This window comes from Bombus affinis, chromosome 15 (assembly GCF_024516045.1).
Source record: "Bombus affinis isolate iyBomAffi1 chromosome 15, iyBomAffi1.2, whole genome shotgun sequence".
Lineage (NCBI taxonomy): Eukaryota > Metazoa > Arthropoda > Insecta > Hymenoptera > Apidae > Bombus > Bombus affinis.
Genome location: NC_066358.1, coordinates 1470179 through 1493291, shown reverse-complemented (window position 1 = coordinate 1493291; position 23113 = coordinate 1470179). Strand labels below are relative to the sequence as shown.

At 37.6% G+C, this 23113-nt stretch overlaps 4 protein-coding genes across 4 annotated transcripts in view; 3 read left to right on the top strand and 1 right to left on the bottom strand.

Annotated features, from left to right (window-relative positions):
- Positions 1-111: 111 nt before the first annotated feature.
- On the top strand, positions 112-1434 carry LOC126925032 (tenascin-like). Its single transcript, XM_050740166.1, has 6 exons — positions 112-366; positions 458-607; positions 692-820; positions 911-1054; positions 1152-1268; positions 1343-1434. The coding sequence occupies exons 1-6, from the start codon at positions 300-302 to the stop codon at positions 1396-1398; spliced, it is 663 nt and encodes a 220-aa protein (XP_050596123.1). The 5' UTR covers positions 112-299; the 3' UTR covers positions 1399-1434.
- Positions 1435-2178: 744 nt separating this feature from the next.
- LOC126925034 (39S ribosomal protein L51, mitochondrial) lies at positions 2179-3108 on the top strand. Its single transcript, XM_050740170.1, has 2 exons — positions 2179-2305; positions 2575-3108. The coding sequence occupies exon 2, from the start codon at positions 2576-2578 to the stop codon at positions 3059-3061; it is 486 nt and encodes a 161-aa protein (XP_050596127.1). The 5' UTR covers positions 2179-2305; position 2575; the 3' UTR covers positions 3062-3108.
- Positions 3109-3168: 60 nt separating this feature from the next.
- LOC126925015 (dipeptidyl peptidase 9) lies at positions 3169-8221 on the bottom strand. Its single transcript, XM_050740108.1, has 10 exons — positions 7049-8221; positions 6815-6949; positions 6568-6730; positions 6253-6494; positions 5864-6175; positions 5498-5784; positions 5084-5412; positions 4771-5022; positions 4425-4697; positions 3169-4302 (listed from the first exon to the last, which is right to left on the bottom strand). Exons 1-10 carry the CDS (start codon positions 7255-7257, stop codon positions 3955-3957), a joined length of 2550 nt encoding a protein of 849 aa, XP_050596065.1. The 5' UTR covers positions 7258-8221; the 3' UTR covers positions 3169-3954.
- A 230-nt stretch (positions 8222-8451) lies between these two features.
- The window catches only part of LOC126925033 (uncharacterized), a 52012-nt gene continuing 37350 nt past the window's right edge, over positions 8452-23113 (top strand). Inside the window, exons 1-2 of the mRNA XM_050740169.1 lie at positions 8452-8541; positions 8632-8752. Of these exons, the coding sequence (XP_050596126.1) occupies positions 8642-8752 (111 nt within the window). The 5' untranslated portion in view covers positions 8452-8541; positions 8632-8641. The remainder of the gene's footprint in view (positions 8542-8631; positions 8753-23113) is intronic.

Genomic DNA, 23113 nt, shown 5'->3' with positions numbered 1-23113 from the left:
ATCCTGATTGTCTTGTCAGCTACCGGCTCGGACACTGTTTTGTGTTTGCGTGTATTCTCTAGTTTTACCGGCTGAGTCGCTAATCATTTGTAGCGATCTTTTACCATCTTCTATTTTATGATGAAGACGGTCAAACATTCAAGGAAACGGTACATTCATTGTTGCGCGATCCATATGATTCACTCAGTCCGATATATCGTAGATAAGCGGAAAGATAACGATTATCACAGAAGGGTGTGGGTTGCTTATCTTCCTAACGAGACCATACCGTTTCTTACTCAGTTGCCATTAATATCAAGATGAACGTCCAACTTTTCAAGCTAATTCTATTCTTCGCGACTTTCCAATCGCTGTCATGTTTTCAACGTGAGTATCGCTAGTAAATGTCGTTCGATAAGAAACATAATTGTATGTCTACTTGTTCTTTTCACTTTATTTCTATCGCCACGTTATTTAGTGGACACACAGGAATATGGAAACGCAAAAGTCGGCGAGAGATGCGAGAGAGATCGCAATTGCATTCAACATGCATTTTGTCTTACACACATGACTTGTCAGTGCGATCAATATTACTCGCCTACTCCTGATAAATCGATGTGCATCGCTAGTGAGTATCGCTTCATAAAATCTCGTGTACTGACAACTCTGTATATGTTCAAAGATTTATTCGTCGATTTGGGGTAAATAATAGGTGCCGGATTAACATGCACGGATGATTCGGTATGTTCATCGATGACGAACGCAGTGTGTAGACAAGGAATATGCGCATGCAAAGATTCGTATATTTTAGATATAAATAATTCTTCAAATTGTATCGCTAGTAAGTAATAGATACGATTAGCAAAATTTCTACGAGCATCTTCGTGATTCGCATGAATCAATCTATATGTAAATGGATCGCACGTTTCAGGGCCATTAGTGGTGGGTGATCTTTGTCAAAGGACCGATGAGTGTCAGGACACGTTTGATCGTGCCATGTGCATCAATGGACGCTGCCAGTGTATCACGTCTTATCATTTCGTCAATGCAACGGGGAAATGTATTCAGACACGATGTAAGAATCGATATTGTGCTTCATTTGATTACATAACTTAGGTAGAAATGATTCGTAACTAAAGACAGCTTAATGAATTAATACACGTCTTTTTCAGTTTTATACAATTTATGTACAAAAGATTACGAATGTGTAGACTTCGATAACAAAAATATCCTTGAATGCAAGGATGGTCAATGTGTTTGCAAAAACGGACAAGAAACTTGTAGTAGAGGTTAACCAAAATTTATTGCATGCCGCAATATAATTTGGCGAATCTATCTTTTTGACGAATCTTTTTTTTTTCAGGTGCTACGCTCACTTCTATTGGAATTTTTGTGGTGCTTTTACCTTTTATATATTGACTGATTTAACAAATAGACGTCATCTTTCTAAACAAATCATATTATTATTTCTAACTATGACCCTCCAAATTAATAAATTATTTTATTATATGTTCTTCCTTTCAAATATTAGCAGTTATTTGTGAGACTGCAAAACATGAGAGTAAATGTTAGAATAGTTCGTACGCACGTTAGGATTTATAACGCGTTCACGCGATCGATCATGGCAAATACGATCAGCTATACATATGTGTCACAATAATACGACGTACAATTCAAATTTGCGGTTCATGCGACATAATTTATAATTCGATATATTATCTTTCCATTTATCTTCCGACATACGAGCATATTTGTATTTGAAAATTTGGTTATTTTAACGCACTATGAGTATATTTTTTAATTCTCCTTCTACCATTTTATCAAATACTAAAATAATAGTAATATTACTAATACATTCTATTTCGATTATGAAACTACACTGATTTCTATTTTTGAATTTTCATTTTTATCAAAACCAAACTCATATAATATATTTTCACATCAAAATACGTAGTTATGCTTACCTACTAGTTGACTAGTCAAATAACGTTAACATTAATATATCGTCTAATTCTTTGTTTTGAATTTTGGCAAATATAGTATTAGTAGATAGCTTTTAAAAATGATAATTTATATAATGTAGAATACTAGATCTATTTTATATCAATTTCAAATTGAGATATACTACGAACTTGACACTCTCATTTGCATTCACATTTAGAGTAGTACTACTATCAAACGCCTGAGATGTACTATATGTGATATATAAATATCATTGAGGTTATGGAAAACAAAGTATAATTTACAGTTTAATGTACTATAAAAGTTCTAAGTAAAGGACTTAAATAGATAATATTGAATGTGCTCATTGATATATTCTTAAAAGGTAAATTTTGCTTTATAAGGAATACTACTAACCTTTACAAAACTACATGTATTATATAGAAAGTAAGGTTATATCAGTTACTTAGCATTACGTGTAATTCATTTAAATGATTAATTCTTTTTGAAAACAAATATCTATCGCAAAAATCCAACTACAATTATTTTTATAACTTTGAACGATATATGTTCAATGCAAAAATCTAATATTACAAATGCTTTAAGAGAAGGAGAAATATAATTATAGTATTAATTAAATCAATTATTCGCTAGCATGTCGTGGTTTGCGAATACAATACGTACAACTATCAACATTTGGGTACCACAAGTAATGCCTGTTAGATTTCGCTATCATGCAGACAAGGTAGCTAGAGGTCCACTTGTGAGGCGTTACGGCTACGAAGATCCTATAGATATGAGAGGACTACTACCTCGCAATAGTGATAAGAGATTACCCATGCCAATATATAGGCCAAAGGATGCTTGGACTGAAAGAAGAGCATTGTTTGGACAAAATGATTATATAGATATTTTGGGTTCAGACAAAATTCATCCTACTAGAATCTTATATAATGTACCATCTTGGCTAAGAGGCGTAAGTGGAAACGAATATCAGGTACTACTGAGAAAACAGAAAATGTTGAGGCGTGGTGTATTTCCAATAGCAAGACCAACTAAATGGAAAGAATTAAAAAAAAGACTAAAATATTTATTCAATTATTTAAACAGAAAGACTAAAACTTACAGCTCACCACAGTAATGTATATCAAAGTCAGAAAATATAATTATATACTGCAGCAAGACTAATACATCCTATTTTTATTTTCATAACATTAAAATCCTCGGATATAATAATGGTACACGTCGTAACAAAATATAAAACAACGTATTTATTTATTGACAAACAATTGTTATTCAGATATATGATTTATTTTTAATTACGGAATAATGTAAATACTCTTCCACTTAAATTCTTTGCTATCATATACATCTAAGGTATTTTAGAAATGTGGATGAAAGAGGGGGAGATTACTCGTTTATATATACAAAATTAAGCATAAAATAGTGACAGCCACGAAACAGACATATTTCTGACGATAACTATCAACACTTGTAAGTACAGTTAGAAGAAAATTCTAAAAAAAATTAATACAGATCTCATAACCCTTATTTATATATGTACAGAGAAACTGCGAGTATTGTCCATTTTCTTAAAAAAGTAACAATAAGTCTTACAATTCCAAAAATCTATGATCATTCATTAAAAAGGTTGCAAATTGCATTTAATATAAGTTTCGCGATGGCTGTATGCCCGAATGTGTTATCGATATCAATATTTATATACGTTCTTTTTTTGTTTTTATGAACGGAAAAAGAAACATTATTCTTCATATATGCATAAAACTTTTAATTGTTTTTTATTATAACCTTTTTATATTAAAATTATAATACTGTTTAAGTAGTGATTTCGGAGACTTCATACAGAACGTAAGATTTGCATTAGGCAAAACCATCGCGAACACAATGATGCGAAAAGTAATTTTTAATTTGTCTGATCTATGTACATAAACGTAATGGCAGTTACTTAAATTGTTGAAATATTTTAACCAGCATTTGTCGCTGTAGCTATATACTTGAATAAGAGTAATAAATTTATAAATGATTCTGTAAGAATGATAGCAATGTAGTTTCATAATGTTTACTAGCATCCAAACTTCTGAGGCTATGTCTTTCATTGGGGTAAACTTGCAATTGATATGGTTTTCCAGATTTTATAAGAGCATTAATCAATTGACTTGTGTGGAAAAAGTGTACATTTTCGTCTATAAGCCCATGAATGATCAATAATCTATTTTCTTCATCAGGGAATTTATCCACATACGTCAAAACAGAACCAGACGTGTATCCATGAGGATTATCTTGTGGTAAATCCATGTAACGTTCGGTGTATCCAGTATCATAAAAATTCCAAGAAGTAACTGGTGCACCGGCGATAGCTAACTGAAAATTGTACGTTTCGATTGTCGAATTTGCTTCTCTAAATATATATGTATGTACAACTATGTGTATATGTATGCGTATGTGTATGTGTATATTCAAAATTTTCGAATCAAAGAAGATACCTTAAATATTTCTGGATATTGTATTAGGCCCATAAGACTTAAATATCCTCCATAAGACCAACCATGAATTGCTACGCGATTTAAATCAATGTAACCAGTAGTTTCCGCTAACCATTTTAGTACCTCGACTTGATCGTTTAATTCAACGGATCCCATTCTGTGCTGCAAATGACTTTCAAATACTAAACCTCTGTGATGCGAACCACGTGAGTCGATTAACACTACACAATAGCCTTGAGCAGCCAACATATGCATTCTTAAGTGCCTCATTCCCTGAAATGTGTGAAATTATTAAACGAATAAAATTTAATTTATCGCTTTATACTTATATCTTTAAAATGCTTACTTTGAACGTATTCGATACCAGTTGTACTTCAGGACCACCATACACGTTCAATATCGTGGGATATTTTACACCAATTTGAAAATTGTGTGGTTTAAAGATCATTGAATAAATAGTGTCGTTAGATGATATTTTATACGTATAAATTTCCGGAGAAAATAATTCGGATTCCAAGGCGGATGGTTCTAATAAATAACCCACAGGTGTTAGAGAAATACTTTCTACTGTCCAATCTGATTGTGATATTTTAAATACCTAAAAAACATTGATTGTCACAAAGATTCACTTAATGTCTACTCTCACAAAAGAATCGTACTTGACAAGTTGGTAATGTCTTGATGGAACTGTAAACAGTCACTAGCATTGTGCACTCCTTATTAAAATATATACTATTATGACTATAGCCCGGCCTGGTAAGCAGTCTCACTTCCAACGGACGACGGAGAGATACAGCATAAACATGCTGTTCTAGTGGACCCTCGCGTAAACCGCAAAAGTAAACGATTGAATTAATTTCGTCTACCCACAATTTTTTACCCAGAACTTCCCAATCTCCTTGGGTCAAAGCGACTTTGGAAGTAACTCGAGGTTGCAGAAAAATACTATCCATCTTATCCAATGGTTCTTCCACTTCGTTATTTAAACCTATAGGAAGAGAAATGTAGAGAAAAATGTATTATTTCAATCTTAGTAGGTAATTAACCGTCACTAAGACCATTTGCTACTTTACCTGCTATGCTAGATGTAATGAGGTATAGGTGTCTAAAGTCAGATTCTTCGCTGCCCCAAATAAGTTTTACTTCCGTTGGGTCGTCGGATGGTAGAAAATAAAGGAGATCATTAACATTAATCCAAATTGAACTTTGCTCAGAATATATTACTTGAACACTCGCCGATGATGGTGTAAAGTGATTTTCTGAATTGTACACATTAGGTGGTGGTTCGCAAAAATTATCTATCGATAACAGAACTAATTCCAGCCTTTGCTGCTTTCTGTCCAACAACTGCACCCAAACACTATATTCGTACAATATTTAAGAAGTTATATTCATAGAAGCGAACGATGAAATACAAATTCAGAAAGTTTCCAACTTACTATTGTGCATCAGGAGTCCATCCTACTCTTACCATGTATTCCATCCATGGAAACATAATATGCAATGGATACTGGAGTTCTAATATTTCAATATCAACAATTTGTAATGTTTCTGTTAATCGAAATTGCACCATCTTAAGATTACTCCTGGCATTAGGTGTACCAGCCCTGGGAAACCTGAATTCATCTATATCTTCGGAATTTGATGTTGACGGAAAACAAAATATTTTTACATCGCTTTCATCGATTTCTTCATATACTATTCTATAGGTACCATCGTTGGATTTCGGCTGCCACCAATAGCCGATATATCTAAATAAAAATATCATATTATAAAAAATATCTGCATAAAGCAAACATTATACCACAACCTGTATTATGCCACCAACCTAGTAAATTCCTCTTGCATTACGTAAGAAGGAGTTCCTGCAGTGAGAGGATCATTTGCTAAACTTCTGCTACCTTTTCTTGCATGAGTTAATCTTACAGAAGAACCTGTGATACTATGGGACAGGTACAGGTCGCCTGAGCACGTATGAGCAATTAATGCATTATTCCACGGACAGATTTGTGGACATAATTTTGCACCTGATGTTGACATACGAATTTCAGATGGAAAAAGAGGTCCGGCCTAATGTATAAATACGTTTACTGTCTTATTATCCTAATTATACATAAAAATGGAAAGCTCTAGAGAAAAATACCATGAATCCTGTGTCTATACATTGATAAAGGCTGCTTGCAGCTGGAAAAACTAATTTTCCACTGTCTAGATGAATCTCATAACTAGTAATACCCCATGTAGCTAATCTTTTCCTTTCCCATAGTAACTGTTCTTCTCTCGATAGCCTTTTGGTACTTGAAACACTGCAAATAAATTTTCATATAATCATATAATTAGATTTAGAAAAGTAGTACCTTGTTTTGTTTTAGTAAAAGAGATTGCATTACGTTTGAAAATTTGCTTCTATAATGGGTTGCCAATGAAGCCGATAACCATTTGCATGATCTGAATGTGCAATGTCCACAAATAATAACGTTGTTTCCCATCCATTGCTTGGACTACTAAGAAAATATATCCTTGTTCTAAAAAGAAGATACACACAATTTAGAAAACATACACTACAAAAATGGATAACTTTAATAATGTAAGGGTTATGTTACTATTTTAGAAGCATTTCTTACCGCCCATCTGGTAAAGATCGAAACGTTATAGATCCAGGCACAGAGCCTACCGATACACCGGACAATTTCCTACGTAAATCACTGACGACACTTCTCAATTCCGACCAACTTCTTTGCGTTACAGCGATGTCAGTTAAAATCCGGTCGCCCCCTTCGTTGCAAGTCTCCATATTTTCTCCGTTCTTACCTCCGTTTCTGATGTCATTCATCAAGAAGACAGTACTTTGAAAAGATCATATCAAAGAATTTTTCAAAAACGGTACCGCATCGTCGTAAATACCAGAAAATCTGCGACAACCGCGGATGCAGCTTATTCTTAGGTTATGTCCGTGGATGGTTCTCACTTTCACCTACTCCCCAAACACGGCCTCTCCCTCCCCCTTCTCTCGACAAGCCCCACGACATTAATTTTGCGAAATCGTCAGCACAAGTTTCGATCTGTTTTTAGTAAATACGGATGCCAAAAATTCTCAATCACCTATAACTAGTTCTCAACTAGCGTGACAATCCTATCTATTGGCAGTCGTCAGAAGTAGACACCCACTGACACGGAAAAACGACACGTGAAGTCATACATACTGTATCATAAACACGGGGAAGGTAATGGATATTCTCTCTTTGTTGTCTTTTTTTCAACAAGACAGTGCTCGTTTTACCTTAACAGAAAGTAATGGTAAAAATAATTAAACAAACATAGTTTGCCTTGATCTTTTCGTTAATTTTTCTTTCCTCATTAATTTGCTTCGCCTTCAGGTAACGTTCTCCTTTCTTCACTCTTAACCGCAACTGACATGCAATGCACAACTCGCGGATTCCTCAACGTCAGTGATTCTCAATGATAACTTTCAAAAACAGTTATTTACTTGTTGAAATTTAAATATCACTTCATTTATTTGTATTATTATATAAGAATATCGAACTTCATTGTACACTTCCTGCCACTGTTTCTCACATAAGTGCTATTATTAAAAACATAGAACAATTTCAATGAAATAACATCGTTAAGAACACTACTATGAATATTACTTCGTATAAAACGTTAAGCAGGATTAAGAGAAGAAAACATTTAACGCTATATTATTTTTCCAGTTTGCTTCTGACTCCCTTCATTTCTCGAGGCTTGAATTACGATTCTAAAGACCACGTACGTTCTGATATTAAATATTCAATGTTCACCTTCTCCGATCCTCCCGTTCTTTTTTTTTTCTTTAGTTTTTATACTTACTGGAATAGCTTTTCTTTTTATTATTATTATGTTTTCTCATCGAAAGGTCGAACCTTCGCAAATGTTTAATCATGCTTTTCAAAATGCTTGCTTAACAAACATATTGATTGATTTGTCCTATACAGCAATAACTCATGTTCCAAACACGATTACAACAGAAAATCGTTCAAAAGGTACGATAACAAATGAAAAACAAACAATCCTTAACGACACACATTCGCATAACGTCAAAACTGTCATGATCTCCTCTTTTATTGAAACTTTCAAAGTAGGTTATTAACGATAATTAAAACAATCTATTACCAGTTTTTTATCGTATTTATTAGACGTAATGTCATTTAGTTTTGGTTAATTGCAGAAATGAAAGGATGATAGGTCGCTTGAGAGTTCCGCTGTGTTTCCTAATGCGCCGCCCATATAGCGAGCCTGTAGTAAAGTTTGATTTATTCACTTCCGAAAAAATCAAGAAGAATTGGTCGGTAAGACTATTAATTGCCTTCACATAATCATTACGAATGCGATTATAATATTATACTTAAAGAAGTTATACGATAAATGAATTAACGGCAGATATATTTAAGCTACTTGATTGTAATAAACGTTGGATTGGAACTGAATGGTTTCACCTAACACGTACGGGAATTCATGGTACGAATAATGAAATGTGAAGATGAACGTTAATGTCTCTTAATTTATATTCTTTTTAAGTTTCCTTATTTGCAATTAAAAGTTCGACTCTTTCAAGCTTGTAAATTATTATACTGGGTAATATGTACAGAGTGTTTATCGATCACTTATTTGAAAAACAAGGATTCTTTACGAAATCGTATACGTAATAATTATAATTATTTTTTGATAATGAGCAACGGTGAGAGATTTTCATAACAATTTGTTGCTATATACGAATATTTAATCGTACAAAAAGAAAATATGAAATCGAGGCCTTATTGCGCATATTGCGTTTATTTTATTAGACTATATATGTATATCCTTGTTGTCACTATTTCCAGAAATACTTTTGCACGTTCGTATCGTATTGCAAACTGATAAATAGAGGGTCGCTTGTTTCTTTTTATTTGCTTCAATTTCGAGAAAGCCGAGCGGATGCGGTATACTTCGATCGAGTTCCTCTTCGGTTTCCCCACATACATATACATGTATATGTATACAAATATACATCCTTAACGTCCATTTCGTGCGTCGATACAACATTTCTTTCATTTTGCACGCTCACACGAAATACATACTTGGCTTACGAGCGAACCCCTAAAAGCTCGCGTAAATATCGAATGCATCGATTCGGTATTAAACAACAGGTCGTTGAGTAATAATCTAAAATTTTCATAGATGGTCGACGTTTATGTGTTTAGCTTCCACAACTGGTTATTTTCGTAATATAATCGCTGTGTCAGTTTAATTCGGTCTTTCTCCTATGTGGAAATATACTGAACTGTATCGAGACAACATTGAGCGTGTATTTATAAATTTTATAATGTTGACATTACTAAAGAAATTCAACAGAATTTAAGCATAACAAAATGGATTATTAATACCGAAAAGCACGTGGAAATAACTAGAACTCGTGCAGAATATAGACGACGAAAGGCAACAGACAAACAGAAGATTCACAGGACGAAGGAATTGAAGCAACGTACAAAATTAACAAAATTAGCCGAAACATAATCGATACCGTTAACACAAAATCATTGCTTGAAAGACGAGAGTACACTTAGACTCTTGGTATATTTTCTACAGTTAATTTGTATACCTATATCGACGCCCACGATCAGAATTTTTTCTCCATCGTGATCTTGCATCAGAAGACGAGATTTGCGGTTTCTCCTATTCATTTGTGACAGCTTATCGTTAGACATACACTTGTGACGAAGCACGATTTATAAAAATCTTTATCAATGACCCGATCGAGCTATTTACTAAAAGAAAATTTAATCCGACGACGGCCTAAACCTAACGACCTTCGATTTTTAATTAAGCGAACGCAAGTGTTAATCGAGGTAAAAGCGCAATTCGGACCACGAGATACGAGGCGACGTGTATCAGCCTGTTTATTTTTAAAAGATCGGTAGCGATGGCGGCACTAAACCGAAGATACGAGGTTGGTTCCTTTTTGCCCTTTTTCTTGCCAGCTATAAAAATTTCTGCAGGGTCAGATGTCGCCTATATCTCAGAGATGGTCGACGCATAGAGGTAATTCCGCGCACTTCTTTTCCCCCCCTTTTTTCCATTCGTGGCCATCCTATCAACTCTTCTCGTACATTCATCGTCGTTCTCTCTCTAAATTATCGGCTGGAGACTCGGAAAAAGTTTGGTTGCTCGCAACGTTTCTTAGCACGAGGTTCCACGTAGCGCTAGAACAGAGGAAAAGTAACGAAGAGAGAGAACAGAGCAGCCGACCAAGCAACCTAAGGGCATCAAAGATTTAAGCTCCACATCTCTTTACCCCGTCACTCGTCTTTTGCGCTCGTACTCGTGTGGAGTGTCTCTTGCCTATCCTCCTCTTCACCCGCTCCCTGTCTCGACTCTACCGAACGAGTGAACTATTTATCAGCAGTCTGAAACAAGTTACTGCGAATGTATATTTCGGTGGAGTAGCAGGGACACGTCTAGGTCTCACGTCCCTCTGTAAATGTTTGAAGAATTCCGAACAACCTAGCCAAGTTAGGAAGAAACAATTTCGTAATCGTAGAATGTCAAAAAAATAATATTAACGCGGATATCATTCGAGTTATATTTAGCGGAACATCGTCGATAGCAGAAATATCGCATCACGCGATCTTTTTGTATATCTTTTTGTGTCCAAGGTTGAATAACGATTCGAATTAAGCTACGTTTTCTTACAAACTTCAAAGTTTGTCCAACTCGTTTCTCGTTACGAAATTACTTGTTAAGCTAAGTATGTGAATACAATATTTCCTAGTCTGAAAGTGACAAAGAAGATAAACGTTCACGTGGAACGTGGTTCGATCGTTCAGGAATCACGATAAAATGGAATCTGCGACCGATGGTTTAGATCCGGCAACAAACGAACAATAAATCGCGAAGAGTGACTGTGCAAGGAAAGAGGTAGGAGGCTGGCTAACCACCCTTATGAATTGCTCCACTTCCCTCTTAAGCTAATATCGTTCCGCAAACGGAGACTACTTACGGCCACTGATCCGTTTAAGTAATGCAATTTTATGCCTAGCTAAAGTACCGATAAACCGGGACAAAAATAGCGACATCGATCGATCGATCGGTGATATCATCGTTACTATTATCTCGACGCGGATGAATCGTTTGCCAACGCAGTTTTCATTGCAAATATTCGTTTCCTTTTCAAAGTGTACGATGTCGAGAGGCAAGTTTCGTTATGAGAAGCGCGTTACCGTAATAAAAATTTCACTTACCTTTATCGCTATAATTCAGTCAGTTACGACACCAAAACACAGTTTCCTCGGTAGTCGTGGTGGTAGCGATAGTTGCCCATATTTTCGGACGGAAGATAAATAAATAAAAAATCATTACCCACGCGATCGTAGGGGTCGCGTGACCGGGTTTCGTGACGTAGGTACTCCTCCCCTAACTGACGAACGAGAACAAAGAACAAAAGGAAAGACTACCAACTAAGAGCTACTCCGTCTTTCTTTTCTCTTTTTCTTCTTTTTTCTTTCTTTCCAAAGAGATGGCTCTTTTACACGTTTTTCCGTTTGTTCGCTAATCTAGCTATGCCTTTATTCGTACTTTCTATTGCACCGTACGCGAGATATCGATTATGGTACGTGTCAATTACGCGAAATAAGACGCGAGACGACATGTTTCGTCCGTATAATAGATCCATTTTTTACTCGGCTGCAGAGTTAAAGGAGAGAAGAAAAGGAATGGGAATGGGAAAAGACACGATACATCGATGATAGGCTAGGAAGGACGGTACATCGCAAGCGTGGCACGAGGGATGCGTATAAATGTCCTTTGCTCCCTCGACTCGCATCCGTGGGGTGAAAATATGCCCGGTTGTCTCCTCATATCGCTCCGTTCCGTGTTGTTGCGATATCAATCGATGGAATAGGATATAAAAAGGGAAGATATAAAACGCGCGAGACGAACTTATGTTATCGAATAACGATGGGCATCGTTTTCCCGCTGGGTACGCCTCGGGACTACTGATTCCGTGTGCAGCTGCTGTCGATTACTAGCTTTCTTTAAACCATTCCAAAAAATAGAATTTCTAGAAGAACCTGTAAGAGCTAAAAGCTTTTCTACGTTGTGTTTAAATATGGATAGGAAATATTATTTAATCGTTGCGCTCCAAGTTATTTCCAGAAATGATTTTAACGTTAACAGATGAAAAAGAGAGTTCGATAGAATTTATTCGACGAATTTATTCGATGCAAAGCGAAACAAGATTTTACTCGTAACTTTTTAAATAACGAGATACTGATATTATTCTCGAAATGTCTCACGGAAAGTCGTAATAAAGAGATAAAAGTCAGTCTGAAATGTAAATTACTTAAAGCAGGAAAGTTGAGCTAATTTTGGTAAAAAAAAAAAAAAAATGATCAAAGTGGCGAAAATGGGAGGTACTTCAATTGGACAAATGAATTTCCCGCGGAAAGTGCATCGATCAAGCACCGCTGGATATTTCCTAATATCTCTGGAGGTAGGATCAACGACAAGGGCACGGAGAAATTTCCGGGCAGGCTTTTTCCCAGAGCGGTCGCAATTTAGTCGACAGGGGCGTACATAACGCGTACTCTTGGGGGTCCAAATATCGATTTCCTTTCTTCCCGGTTTCCTCTGCTTCCTTTGGACCTTCGATAAACCAACGACGTGCTCGGAAATCTCTTGTAGTGTCATTTGTTATTTCTACTTTTTTTTCTTTTTTCTCTTAAAAAGTATCGTCAAATAATTTTACTTATTAATATATACTTAATCGATGGAAATGTAGTATTTAAACAAATAGATATACATTGGTTGAATTCTATTGTATATACAATTAGAGTGATAATGGCGATAATCATGGCAATAATAATAATAATAATGACGATGATACTATAATGTAGCAATATATGTAATAACAATGGTAGTGGCGGAAATAAATATAATAAATATACAAATAAGTTCTACGCTTCAGAAATGAATAGTTGATAACGTTTTATTTCACTCTGTTGCTCGTTTCCAATTGTGTGTTCCTTCCATGGGAAATGGACAGGTCTTCCGCGTACTCCGATCTGTTCTTCCGCTTTCCTGTTTCATCTTCTCCGTTCTTTTCGTCCTCCTCTTCTTCTAAAAAAGGCGTGCTGTCCTACGGAAGTCGGCCAATCCCCCTCTTTAATTTTTAACTCTCAAAATCCTACACTAGTCGCGATTTATCACGAACTTCTGTAGATTCCAATGTGACTAGAAACGACTAGATTCGAAAATCTGTTGGTTCGAACGACCCAACGATATCGACGAGAACGCGTCTCGTTATTCGTTGTTCTTACGTAAATTAGACAAATGTATAAATAATCATAAAGCATCATCCTTCGTGTAAAGTTCGCACAAAGTTTTTACGTACCGCGTTTTCCTTTAGCATTCTTTTTCATTAGCAATCTGCTTCCATAGATAGCATTCTTTTTACATATGCATATATATATATACTGTATTATTATATATATACATCATATATATTATCATATATATATATATATTATATATATATATCATATATATATATTATCATATATATATGATAATATATATGATAATACAGTGACGGTATGTACAGATTTTGTACTCGTTTGATATACAAAAGCGCTTATATCTCTAGAGTTTCTACAGTGGTGCCTCTGTCGAACAGAACGATTTTGGATAACGATACAAACGGTCGCGAGTTGTACACATCGCTCGATACAATCTTCAATCATCGATGATTCTTTCACGCTTATTCCGCATCGATTCCTTTACACTGTATTTCTTAACATAGCTTGAGGTAATTCGATGACTCGCTAATGCTACAGCATCGTAACAAAATAAGTCTTGCGACGTTTGGTCGAGAAAAGTGGATCGCAAGGTTCTCGTATGAAAAAAAGACCGCCGCATCGTTCTTTCGATCGAATATATTCGTAGGATAGTATCTCTTTCCCTGAATCTTCCGTTTTCGTGGCACGAAAAGCCAATTTAGATAGAGGCCCTTTATTTTCCCTGTGTATCCTCGCGCATCGCTTTCGCCTTCCGTTTCTCTTCGCCTGCAAAATGTCGATTTTGGTTCGTTGCTAGGAGAATTGCGAGCCGGCAGCCCGATAACGTATTATAATTACAAAATTCATCAAAGCAGTTTCGTTATCACATATAAATATATGAACGAGTATCGTTTTGGAATGTCTGGTTTTTTCGGGACGAGAGCGTTGCGTATTAATTCGTCGTATTCCTAAATTGACTCGTCGAACGGTTATCGATAGAAAATTTTGTTCAACAGCCTCGTACGCGAATTAACGCGTGCACTCGCTCTCGCCCCGGAATCGTTGTAAACTCTCGTAAATGTAATATCAAAGCGATGGATACTCGCATGGAATAAATTTCACTCTTTCGCACAATTATTCGCTTTCTTTCTTTTTCCTCCAATTATAGTTCGAAATGGTTCGCTCCTCGTCAACTTTGTACCATCGGCGGAACAAAATCTTTTTTACTAATCGAATTAGGCCAGCCCTCGTTCGAATTAACCCGCGTCGTTGCTGAACTTTGGGCTACCGAGGGAAATTGAGCGCATCATCGAGTTCGATCTCGCTCGTCGAAGCAGCGAGCAAGCATTCGATCTTTCTTCACGGGTAAGATTCAAGGTATACGCGTTTTTCTGGTCGCGAAAAATCCACAAGGAAGATCCACTCAGCTTCCATTAGCATATCGCATGCTAACTCGTGTTTTCGTTGGTGAACGCCACGCGATACGCTCGTTCTTGGAAATTCGTTGCAGGAACGGGATCGAACGCCTTTGCGGCGTTTCTCTCTCTTTCTCTTTTTTTTCTTTATTCCTACGGGTTTACCATTGTCCAGATTTTCGACGAAAATACCTAGTTTCTCTACCTAGATTCTAAACATTATCCATTACGTCAGCTGCAACTATGTCTAAAAGTGTATAAATTGTTTCAAGTATTAAAGGGTGCTACTTTTCTACGATGCTGCAAGAAAATTGATCGTTCAAGGGTTTATCGTGGAAATTAAAACGAGTACGTTTCTCATCTTTCGTATGTTCATGGAGCGATTTTCGTGGTTACAGATAGATTATTATTACGAAATATCATTTTTCTTAGGCACGTTCAAGAAGGAAAGGAACTTTGAATTTTCATTTGGATTTCGACGATGGCTCCATGCACACGCGTGCTGTCTCTCAAGATCTTTTCTAAACCGGGCCAATATACAGATAAGAAAAAAGTTCTTCTAATCGATAACAAAGAATCGAACGCGTCGAGTTTTATTCGATCAGCGACGTGCACCTATCCGGTTACGATGAAACATTTACGGGACATTGGGTCGATTTTATTTAATTAATGATGAGTATGCTATGTAATTGGTAAACGGGGTCTCCCCGTCCGTTCGTTCGATGATCGAATAAAATGGACGATTACTCTAAGTTGAGTGTTTGCTTTTTTACAATAAAAAGTCTCACTACTCTTGCACCAATCATCAAACAAGCCACGTAAAAAAGCCTCTTCCTGTCGTTGGTCCGAGTAAAACCTAGTTTCCTCTATAATTGAACAAAGTAACAAACTACTCGTTTATATTTAAGAAACGTCGACACAGAAACAAGGAGGGTAAGACAAATATTTGTAGAACCACATCATCCTACGCTTTCATTCAAACAATAATGATTGTTAAGGTTATATCACACACTCGTCGATATAGACTATACTTAGCCTTTCCAGTTGAGTCGAAATGATATTTTGCTACACAGAGACATTTTTGAATTCGGCACGTCCGGCGAATAAACGTTTTTCTTCTCTCGCTAATTCTATTTTACACAAAATGATACCGGGGGATAAAATTCACTGCCATTAAAATCCATGTAAAAATAATCCCCCTTTATTGTCACTCACCTTCAGTTGCTTAAAATTCCCACGTTGCTCGAATCGGAAACAACCGTCCCAGAGTATTATCCGTTCTTTCACTAGATACTGTTTCATTACCAGCGGTCATTATATCTATTTATTTGATTATACTACTGTTTACCCCTATACGAATCGAAAGTCAATTTACACGCAGTTCTCATGCTCTGTTTAATTACGGTTTAGGTTGCGATCGTATCGTTCGGAAGAACTTCGACCAAGGAACGGGAAGAAACCATAATTCCTACGAATGTGCGCTACTGGCCGTTCGCTCGTTTGCCACGTTAAAAATTAAGGAAATTCAACAAGTGGAAATATTCTTTTCTTTGTTCTTTTTTCTTCTTTTCTTTCGAAACGGTAAAAAAAAAGACTCGAAAAAGACAGGGTATGCGTTGGATTTCAGGAACAATAACGTATGAAAATACGGCCAGCGGCGCAAATAAGGGGCCAATTAACTACTACAAAGAGATACTAATATTTATAGTACGTGTATATATATATAATATGTACACACGCGGGCGCGTGATGCATCGAGATACCAATAACCGCGTAATAATGGAGACGCTTCATTTACGCTACCATATAATAGCATATTTATGTATTATGAATGAAGTACGATTTGACAGAGTAGAGGAACGTGAAATACGACGGATACCGATCGATCGAGTTCCTACGCAAGCTTTTCGTGTTATCTTGTTTGACCGTTATATGAACTTACCGCGGACTTAAAGGAGTCTGAAAATTACGAAAATTGGAAATAAGCAGCGTCAGCCAAGTATAATAACGTACACGTACTAAAGAAACAAAGGATTCAAAAACGTTCGAACTACACTTCGATTCGATGTGGTTCCAAGAAAGTTCGTCGCGCAATGATTGGTATTGCTGCGTGCAAATTTCTGATCAGTTGGAAATTGAAAGTTTCGTCTCGTCATTACCAAAGGAATCGATATTATCGCGTTGACTCGCCATCCCATCGATTGAAAACGACTCGATTAATTAAACTTTGACCGATAATCTGTGCGCCAAGGGTCTGATCTCACTTTAGTCGATCGAATATTTCGGAGAGTCGATGGAAAGGGGTAAAATATCATTAAGCGGTATTAGCATGGAATAAGAGTGTTTTTAATGTTTTCAACAACAACAGGTACAGTAACCAGTTTACCTGCAGTAAATACGTTGATAATTATTCCTTCGATATCCCTTTCTCATTCACGTTCTTCTTTCGCTCGATCATCTTTCTCTCCCTCGCATTCGATAAACATACGCGAATACGCGCGCACACGCACACACACGCACAGAGTTTTTCCGCTACTTCGCCGTTGCTATGTCTCGCGTTCGACTACTACTTAATTAAACCTCACTTATTATGTCTTTTTGTTGCTTACCCATTTAAGTCGAGTAAGTAAATTACGCGAGTTGACTACACATTGTGTTTTACTATTCGGCTGTCTAGCTAGCTGACACTATACTAATTGCGTTGTGGAGTTGGGTTGATCTACTGGCTACGATTTCATGATCTTTCCAATAAACGCGCTATTCATCCTATGGTACGCGATCGTTTCTACAGTGAGAGATCTATCGCGTGTTCTATACGATCCTGGCGGTTTCTCTGTAAAAATCATACACGGTTGTCGCATCGAGAGTCGCGTAAGGATAAGCGAGCAAGCGCCCTAATGACGAACGAAACAGCTTGGGAAGCTAACGAATACGGAAGTCGTTATTGGAAAGTCAGTAAGATCGTTGCCCGCGGGAATGCTGCTTACGAGGTGAATGCTGCTTACGCTGTGTCGAAGCTTCGTCCTCGGAACACGGAAAGTACAGAAGAAACATCAATTCCAATTGTATACGATAGCAATCTTTGCTGTGAACAGTAAATTACGTAACTCTCGAGTCAATTGAAAGGAATAGAAGCGTTGGGTGCGCAACTTACGCGACCAAATAACACTAATGTGATGTCAATGAAAATAAGAATGCTAATAGCGACGATTATAAACTAATGGCACGTTCGACGAAAGAATATATTCGATGCTACTTGATGCATGGCGATGACGATAACGATGATAATGATGATGATCAGATGATGATGATGATGATGATGGTGGTGAAGACGACGACGACGTGTGATGGTGATGATGGTGGTAATACTTGTGTATGACTAACCATAATATCGATATTAAAATCATCTGTACCTGTCACGCGAGATATGTCGCTACACGCGTGGCTAGATGCTAAATGGGAGGAAAAAGTCCCGTGTTCGGGGAGCCTCGTCGGCCGGGATAAACGTTCTGGAAGAACGTCTCTTTTCACTTGGTTGTAGATTTCGATCGACAAGGGCTCGCTTAAACGGGACTCCATCTTTCCCGGTCTGTCGTAACTAGTCGACCCGGTTTAACGTTTATCCCGGTTTGTACTTTTTCAACACCCTCGAGACTGCAAAGTGTCCTCGTCCCATAATTGTCACGTATCGTTGAACGAACGAACGCTCGAGCGACCGCTCGAATCGGCGAGATCGAGGTCCTTACGTCGTTCTTTTCGCTATGTTTTTTAACTCTATTTTCGTCTTTGAGTCTCGGTTCGCATATACCGTTTGCTACCTCAGGTCGTCGATTCGAGTGGGACGTGCTCTCCGACTTTTCGTCGTTTTTACAATACACAGGTTAACTCGACGGGTCAGAGCGTCTCGTGAAAACGATTCGTATGAAATGTACTCGCAAAACGTACAGAAAGCTTGATCGTACGGGCTGAAATGCGATCGCGTAAATTCAAGCCGGTTGCATATTGAAAGCTCATCTCTGAGTCTTTTAGCTGATTTCAGCTTATCTCTGTCGATGTATGCGTTGTTGAGGGAACAAGAAAATTGAAACAATCTGTGTGCCGCGGTGAACGAAGGGGAGTACGAGAATCTGATAAATACGCGTATCGAACGATCGGGAGCTCGATCGAACTAACTGGCATTTCCTTTTCCTCGACGCTTTTCCCCCGTTCCTTCTCTCTCTCTCTCTCTTTACCAACAGTCGGGATATATTTCGATCAGGTTGAATAAAAAAATATGGGGTATCGTATTCGACTTATCAATACCGAGCGTTAATAAAGTACAGGTGGCAAAACTTTAGGTAACAACAGCACTAGCCGAGGGAAACGAACGAACCTTGAATCGAATGACACACGCGATAATCATCAAGGCCCGTCCGTTTTCTTCTCCAGTCGAAACCTAAACTCTCTTCCTAAAAACTTTCTATCGATATCGTTTGTCAAAAATCTGTACCTAAGTACAAAACGTAACACCGATCGCGACCGCCATGGGATCGACGATCGTTCCTCGGATTCTAAGAATCTCGTCCTTTTAAAATCGTCACGCAAAAATTGAGCTTGCGTATCGGCTGAACAAGAAAAACACGATCCCATTGGCGGGCCCCGTGATAGAAGAATAATCTGTGCGACGATCGCGTTAACATGGAAGAGTAGGAAAGATGGAAAAGGAGACGTTATGTGTTTAGAAACGGTGTCGCGATACGACGCAGCGGAAGATAGAAGTGAGGTAGATGCCTGAAAAGTTTGTATTAAAATTTCCGTGGGATTGAACGTTGAACGTTTCCCACGTCACAAATTATACTTCTTTGGCGATCGATGATCGATCGACCACTTTGACGACCGAATCAGGATTAATTATTTACAGACACAGGCCGTAGTCGGTCAATCTGGAGAGTAAACGTAATGTAGGTGGAAAACTCGGGGGAAGTAAGGGAAATTAGCACTGAAGTTCGTATCCACCGGATTCTCGATAATCGCTCGGTACGATTTCTATCGAATGACGAGAAAATTTTGTTACTAAACGACGTTGCGACGATCGATAGTTCGTTGTCCCTCGATATCGATTGGAGGATCTCCTCGTGTCGAGAGTTATGTCGGGAGTCGGCTCAATCGCCGATTTTTTTTTTTGTTTTTTTCTTGGTTACCTATACACATCCGTTAACATATACGCATATTTTTACATACATATATATAGATAGAATTTATTTGTTTGTTAATTTATTCGTGTATGCATATGTGTATGTATGAATGTATGTATAATATATGTATGTATATTTATATGTATATATGTACTGGAAGAACAAGACGCCGAACAAATTCGTCGGCCTGAAAGAAGCGCTGCGTAAAACGCGTGGGTCCCATTTTGAAAGAGTGCTTTGAAAAACGGAAAAAAGGCCAGCCACGATGCACGACCTCGTGTTTTTCCTTTCTTTTGTTCACGAATTTTTTGCATTTTTTCACCGGTTAGATTGGCTGGACTTCCTTCATTTCGAGCGTCCCTTTTTAACACGCGGCAAGCTCTCCAAACGCGATACATTACAATGAGAATTTTGACGAAAGAAAAGTGTATTCATGAGTCTCGATTGCCGTTAAACACGATGGAAAGCTTGACCGTCAAAGCCGACATTTGAGTGCACCACACCGTCATAAAAGCGATTCGTCTCAACTTTGATCTTCGGATAATTTCTTTCTCACTCGCTCGCTCTCTTTCTTTCCTATCATACATTCTCTCTCGCTTTCCGATCGATGGAAACAACGATGATAGCAGCGATGGTTTTTTTGGTAGTGGATGGTAATGGTGGCAGTAGTGGTGAATCATTTTAGCGAGATCAACGATTGCAAAGTTACGTATACTTGTTCCTCTGTTTCTTTGCTTTCTCGGGTCACGCATGTGACTTTGGGTAAGGCCTCGCGCTTTGCCTCGATCCGGCACGACTGTCTCGTATCACCAAGTATTTCACTACCGAACTCTCGGAGACGTTCAATTGACTGACGTGTTTTTCTTCTTTTTCTTTTTATTTCTTTTCTTTTTCTGAAGGTTTAAGCGTTAGTAGCAAGTATCCAGTGAAAATCATGCGTGAATACGAGATAATCGTTCAGACACATGTTAATTATGTACAAGTCGTTACACATGCACGACACACACCATTACTGTAAACCTCGATACTGGCCATTGACGAATAGCTCTGACACTGGTACTTTCTTGTCATCGAATTGTCCACGCGGTAACGAATGGGATCGATCGTAAACGCGAGAAATTTTTCACCGAGAGACGATTAATTTTCGATACGAAAAACGGTTTTAAGAAAAAAGTTCCGAGAATGGTTGCGAAGGTGTCAACGTGAAGTGAGGTCGCGTTGATGCTTCGTGAGTTTCGTTAACAAGAAAACTTTGAAAAGATGCTGGTCATTGAACTCTCTGCTCAGATCCGATTGGTGAGATTGCGGATACGCTGCCGCGTGGAAAATTCCTCGACGATATGATACCTAGAACCATCGTTACTGGGATACGGTTGAATCTTTTCGATCATACGAACTGGATATTAATATATATGTATATATATATATATATATATAGAGAGAGAGAGAGAGAGAGAGAGAGAGAGAGAAAGAGAGAGAGAGACAGAAAAAGAGAAAAAAAAGAAAAGAAGGGCCTAATTATCATGTTTTGAAACGGAAGTCAACCGTTCGCGGTAACGAGGCTCTGGAATCAGTTACAAAAGGAAACGTTTCAATTGTGCATATCTTATCTACTTCTACGTTATCGACGATATTCAACTCTACTCGTAACTACAAACACTTATTATATATTACAATGCGTATGGGTAGAAGGTGGTATCGTTCCTGGGCTCTTCACAAGCCACAGGGAGATTCGTTATTGACAATAAATAATGCGCGCAACTAATACGCCTCTAAACCTCGCAACGTCTACACTCGCTATGCGAAATATCTACTTTTAAGATAAGGTCAAATAATGCAAATTTGTAATAATACGTGTAATGCGTCCATATGCGTCCATCTGCGCTGGCTGAGTCGAAAATCTTGGTACAACCGAGAGTAGCTTGCTGTCCTTCCGTTCGAAGAAGGAGAAATGAATATATATGGAATATATATGTATATATTATATATATATTATATATCTACATAATATATGGAAAGTAGTTTTCCTTTGGAAAGAGAAGCGTATATTGTCGTTTCTTTGTTTTTCTCAGCGTACTACGATTCCCGAATCAGTCTGTATACATATATACATGAAAAATAGTAAAGGTAAAAAGGGGATGAAGAAAAGTAGTCTTACCTGATTCTCAGCCGTCGTAGTCGCCAAATCGTGGATCTGAATCAGTGGAAGCGTCTCAGTTTCTCGCGTTCTCTCTATCGATCGACACTCAATTCTACTGCCTATGGGAATTAATATGCGTCTAAATCGTTCCTGCTTCTCTTCTCTTCGACTCTCTTTTTTTGTGCAACATATGTTTCTCTTTTCTTTTTTGTTTTCCGTTTCTATCGTTCTGTATTTTCTTTCTTAATCTCGCGTTCATTTCTTTGTCGTTCGAATTTCACGGAGAGGAAACGATCGGTGAGGGGGCTCAAGATAGAGATCGGATTAAGGCACTCGGGTCTCTGTTGAATCGATAATCTTGTGAAACGAGGGGAAAGGGTAGCCGATTGCACGGAGAAAGTACAATCTGTTGCGCGAGAACTGCGCCAATTCTATTCGTTTTCTTTTACTTCTTTCTCTCCTCTTTTTCCTCTTTCTGCTTTTTTTTCATAGACGTTCTAAGTCGAAGATACGGATCCACGAACGACTGGTCCCGACGGCACGTCGAAGATCCACGATCGAGGATCGATACTCGCGGGAAGATACAGCAGAATCGAATTAGTTGATAAATTGTAAAATGATATGTTGCGCGAGTCGATATGTATTTAAGCTGTGCCCGACGCAGCTGAAA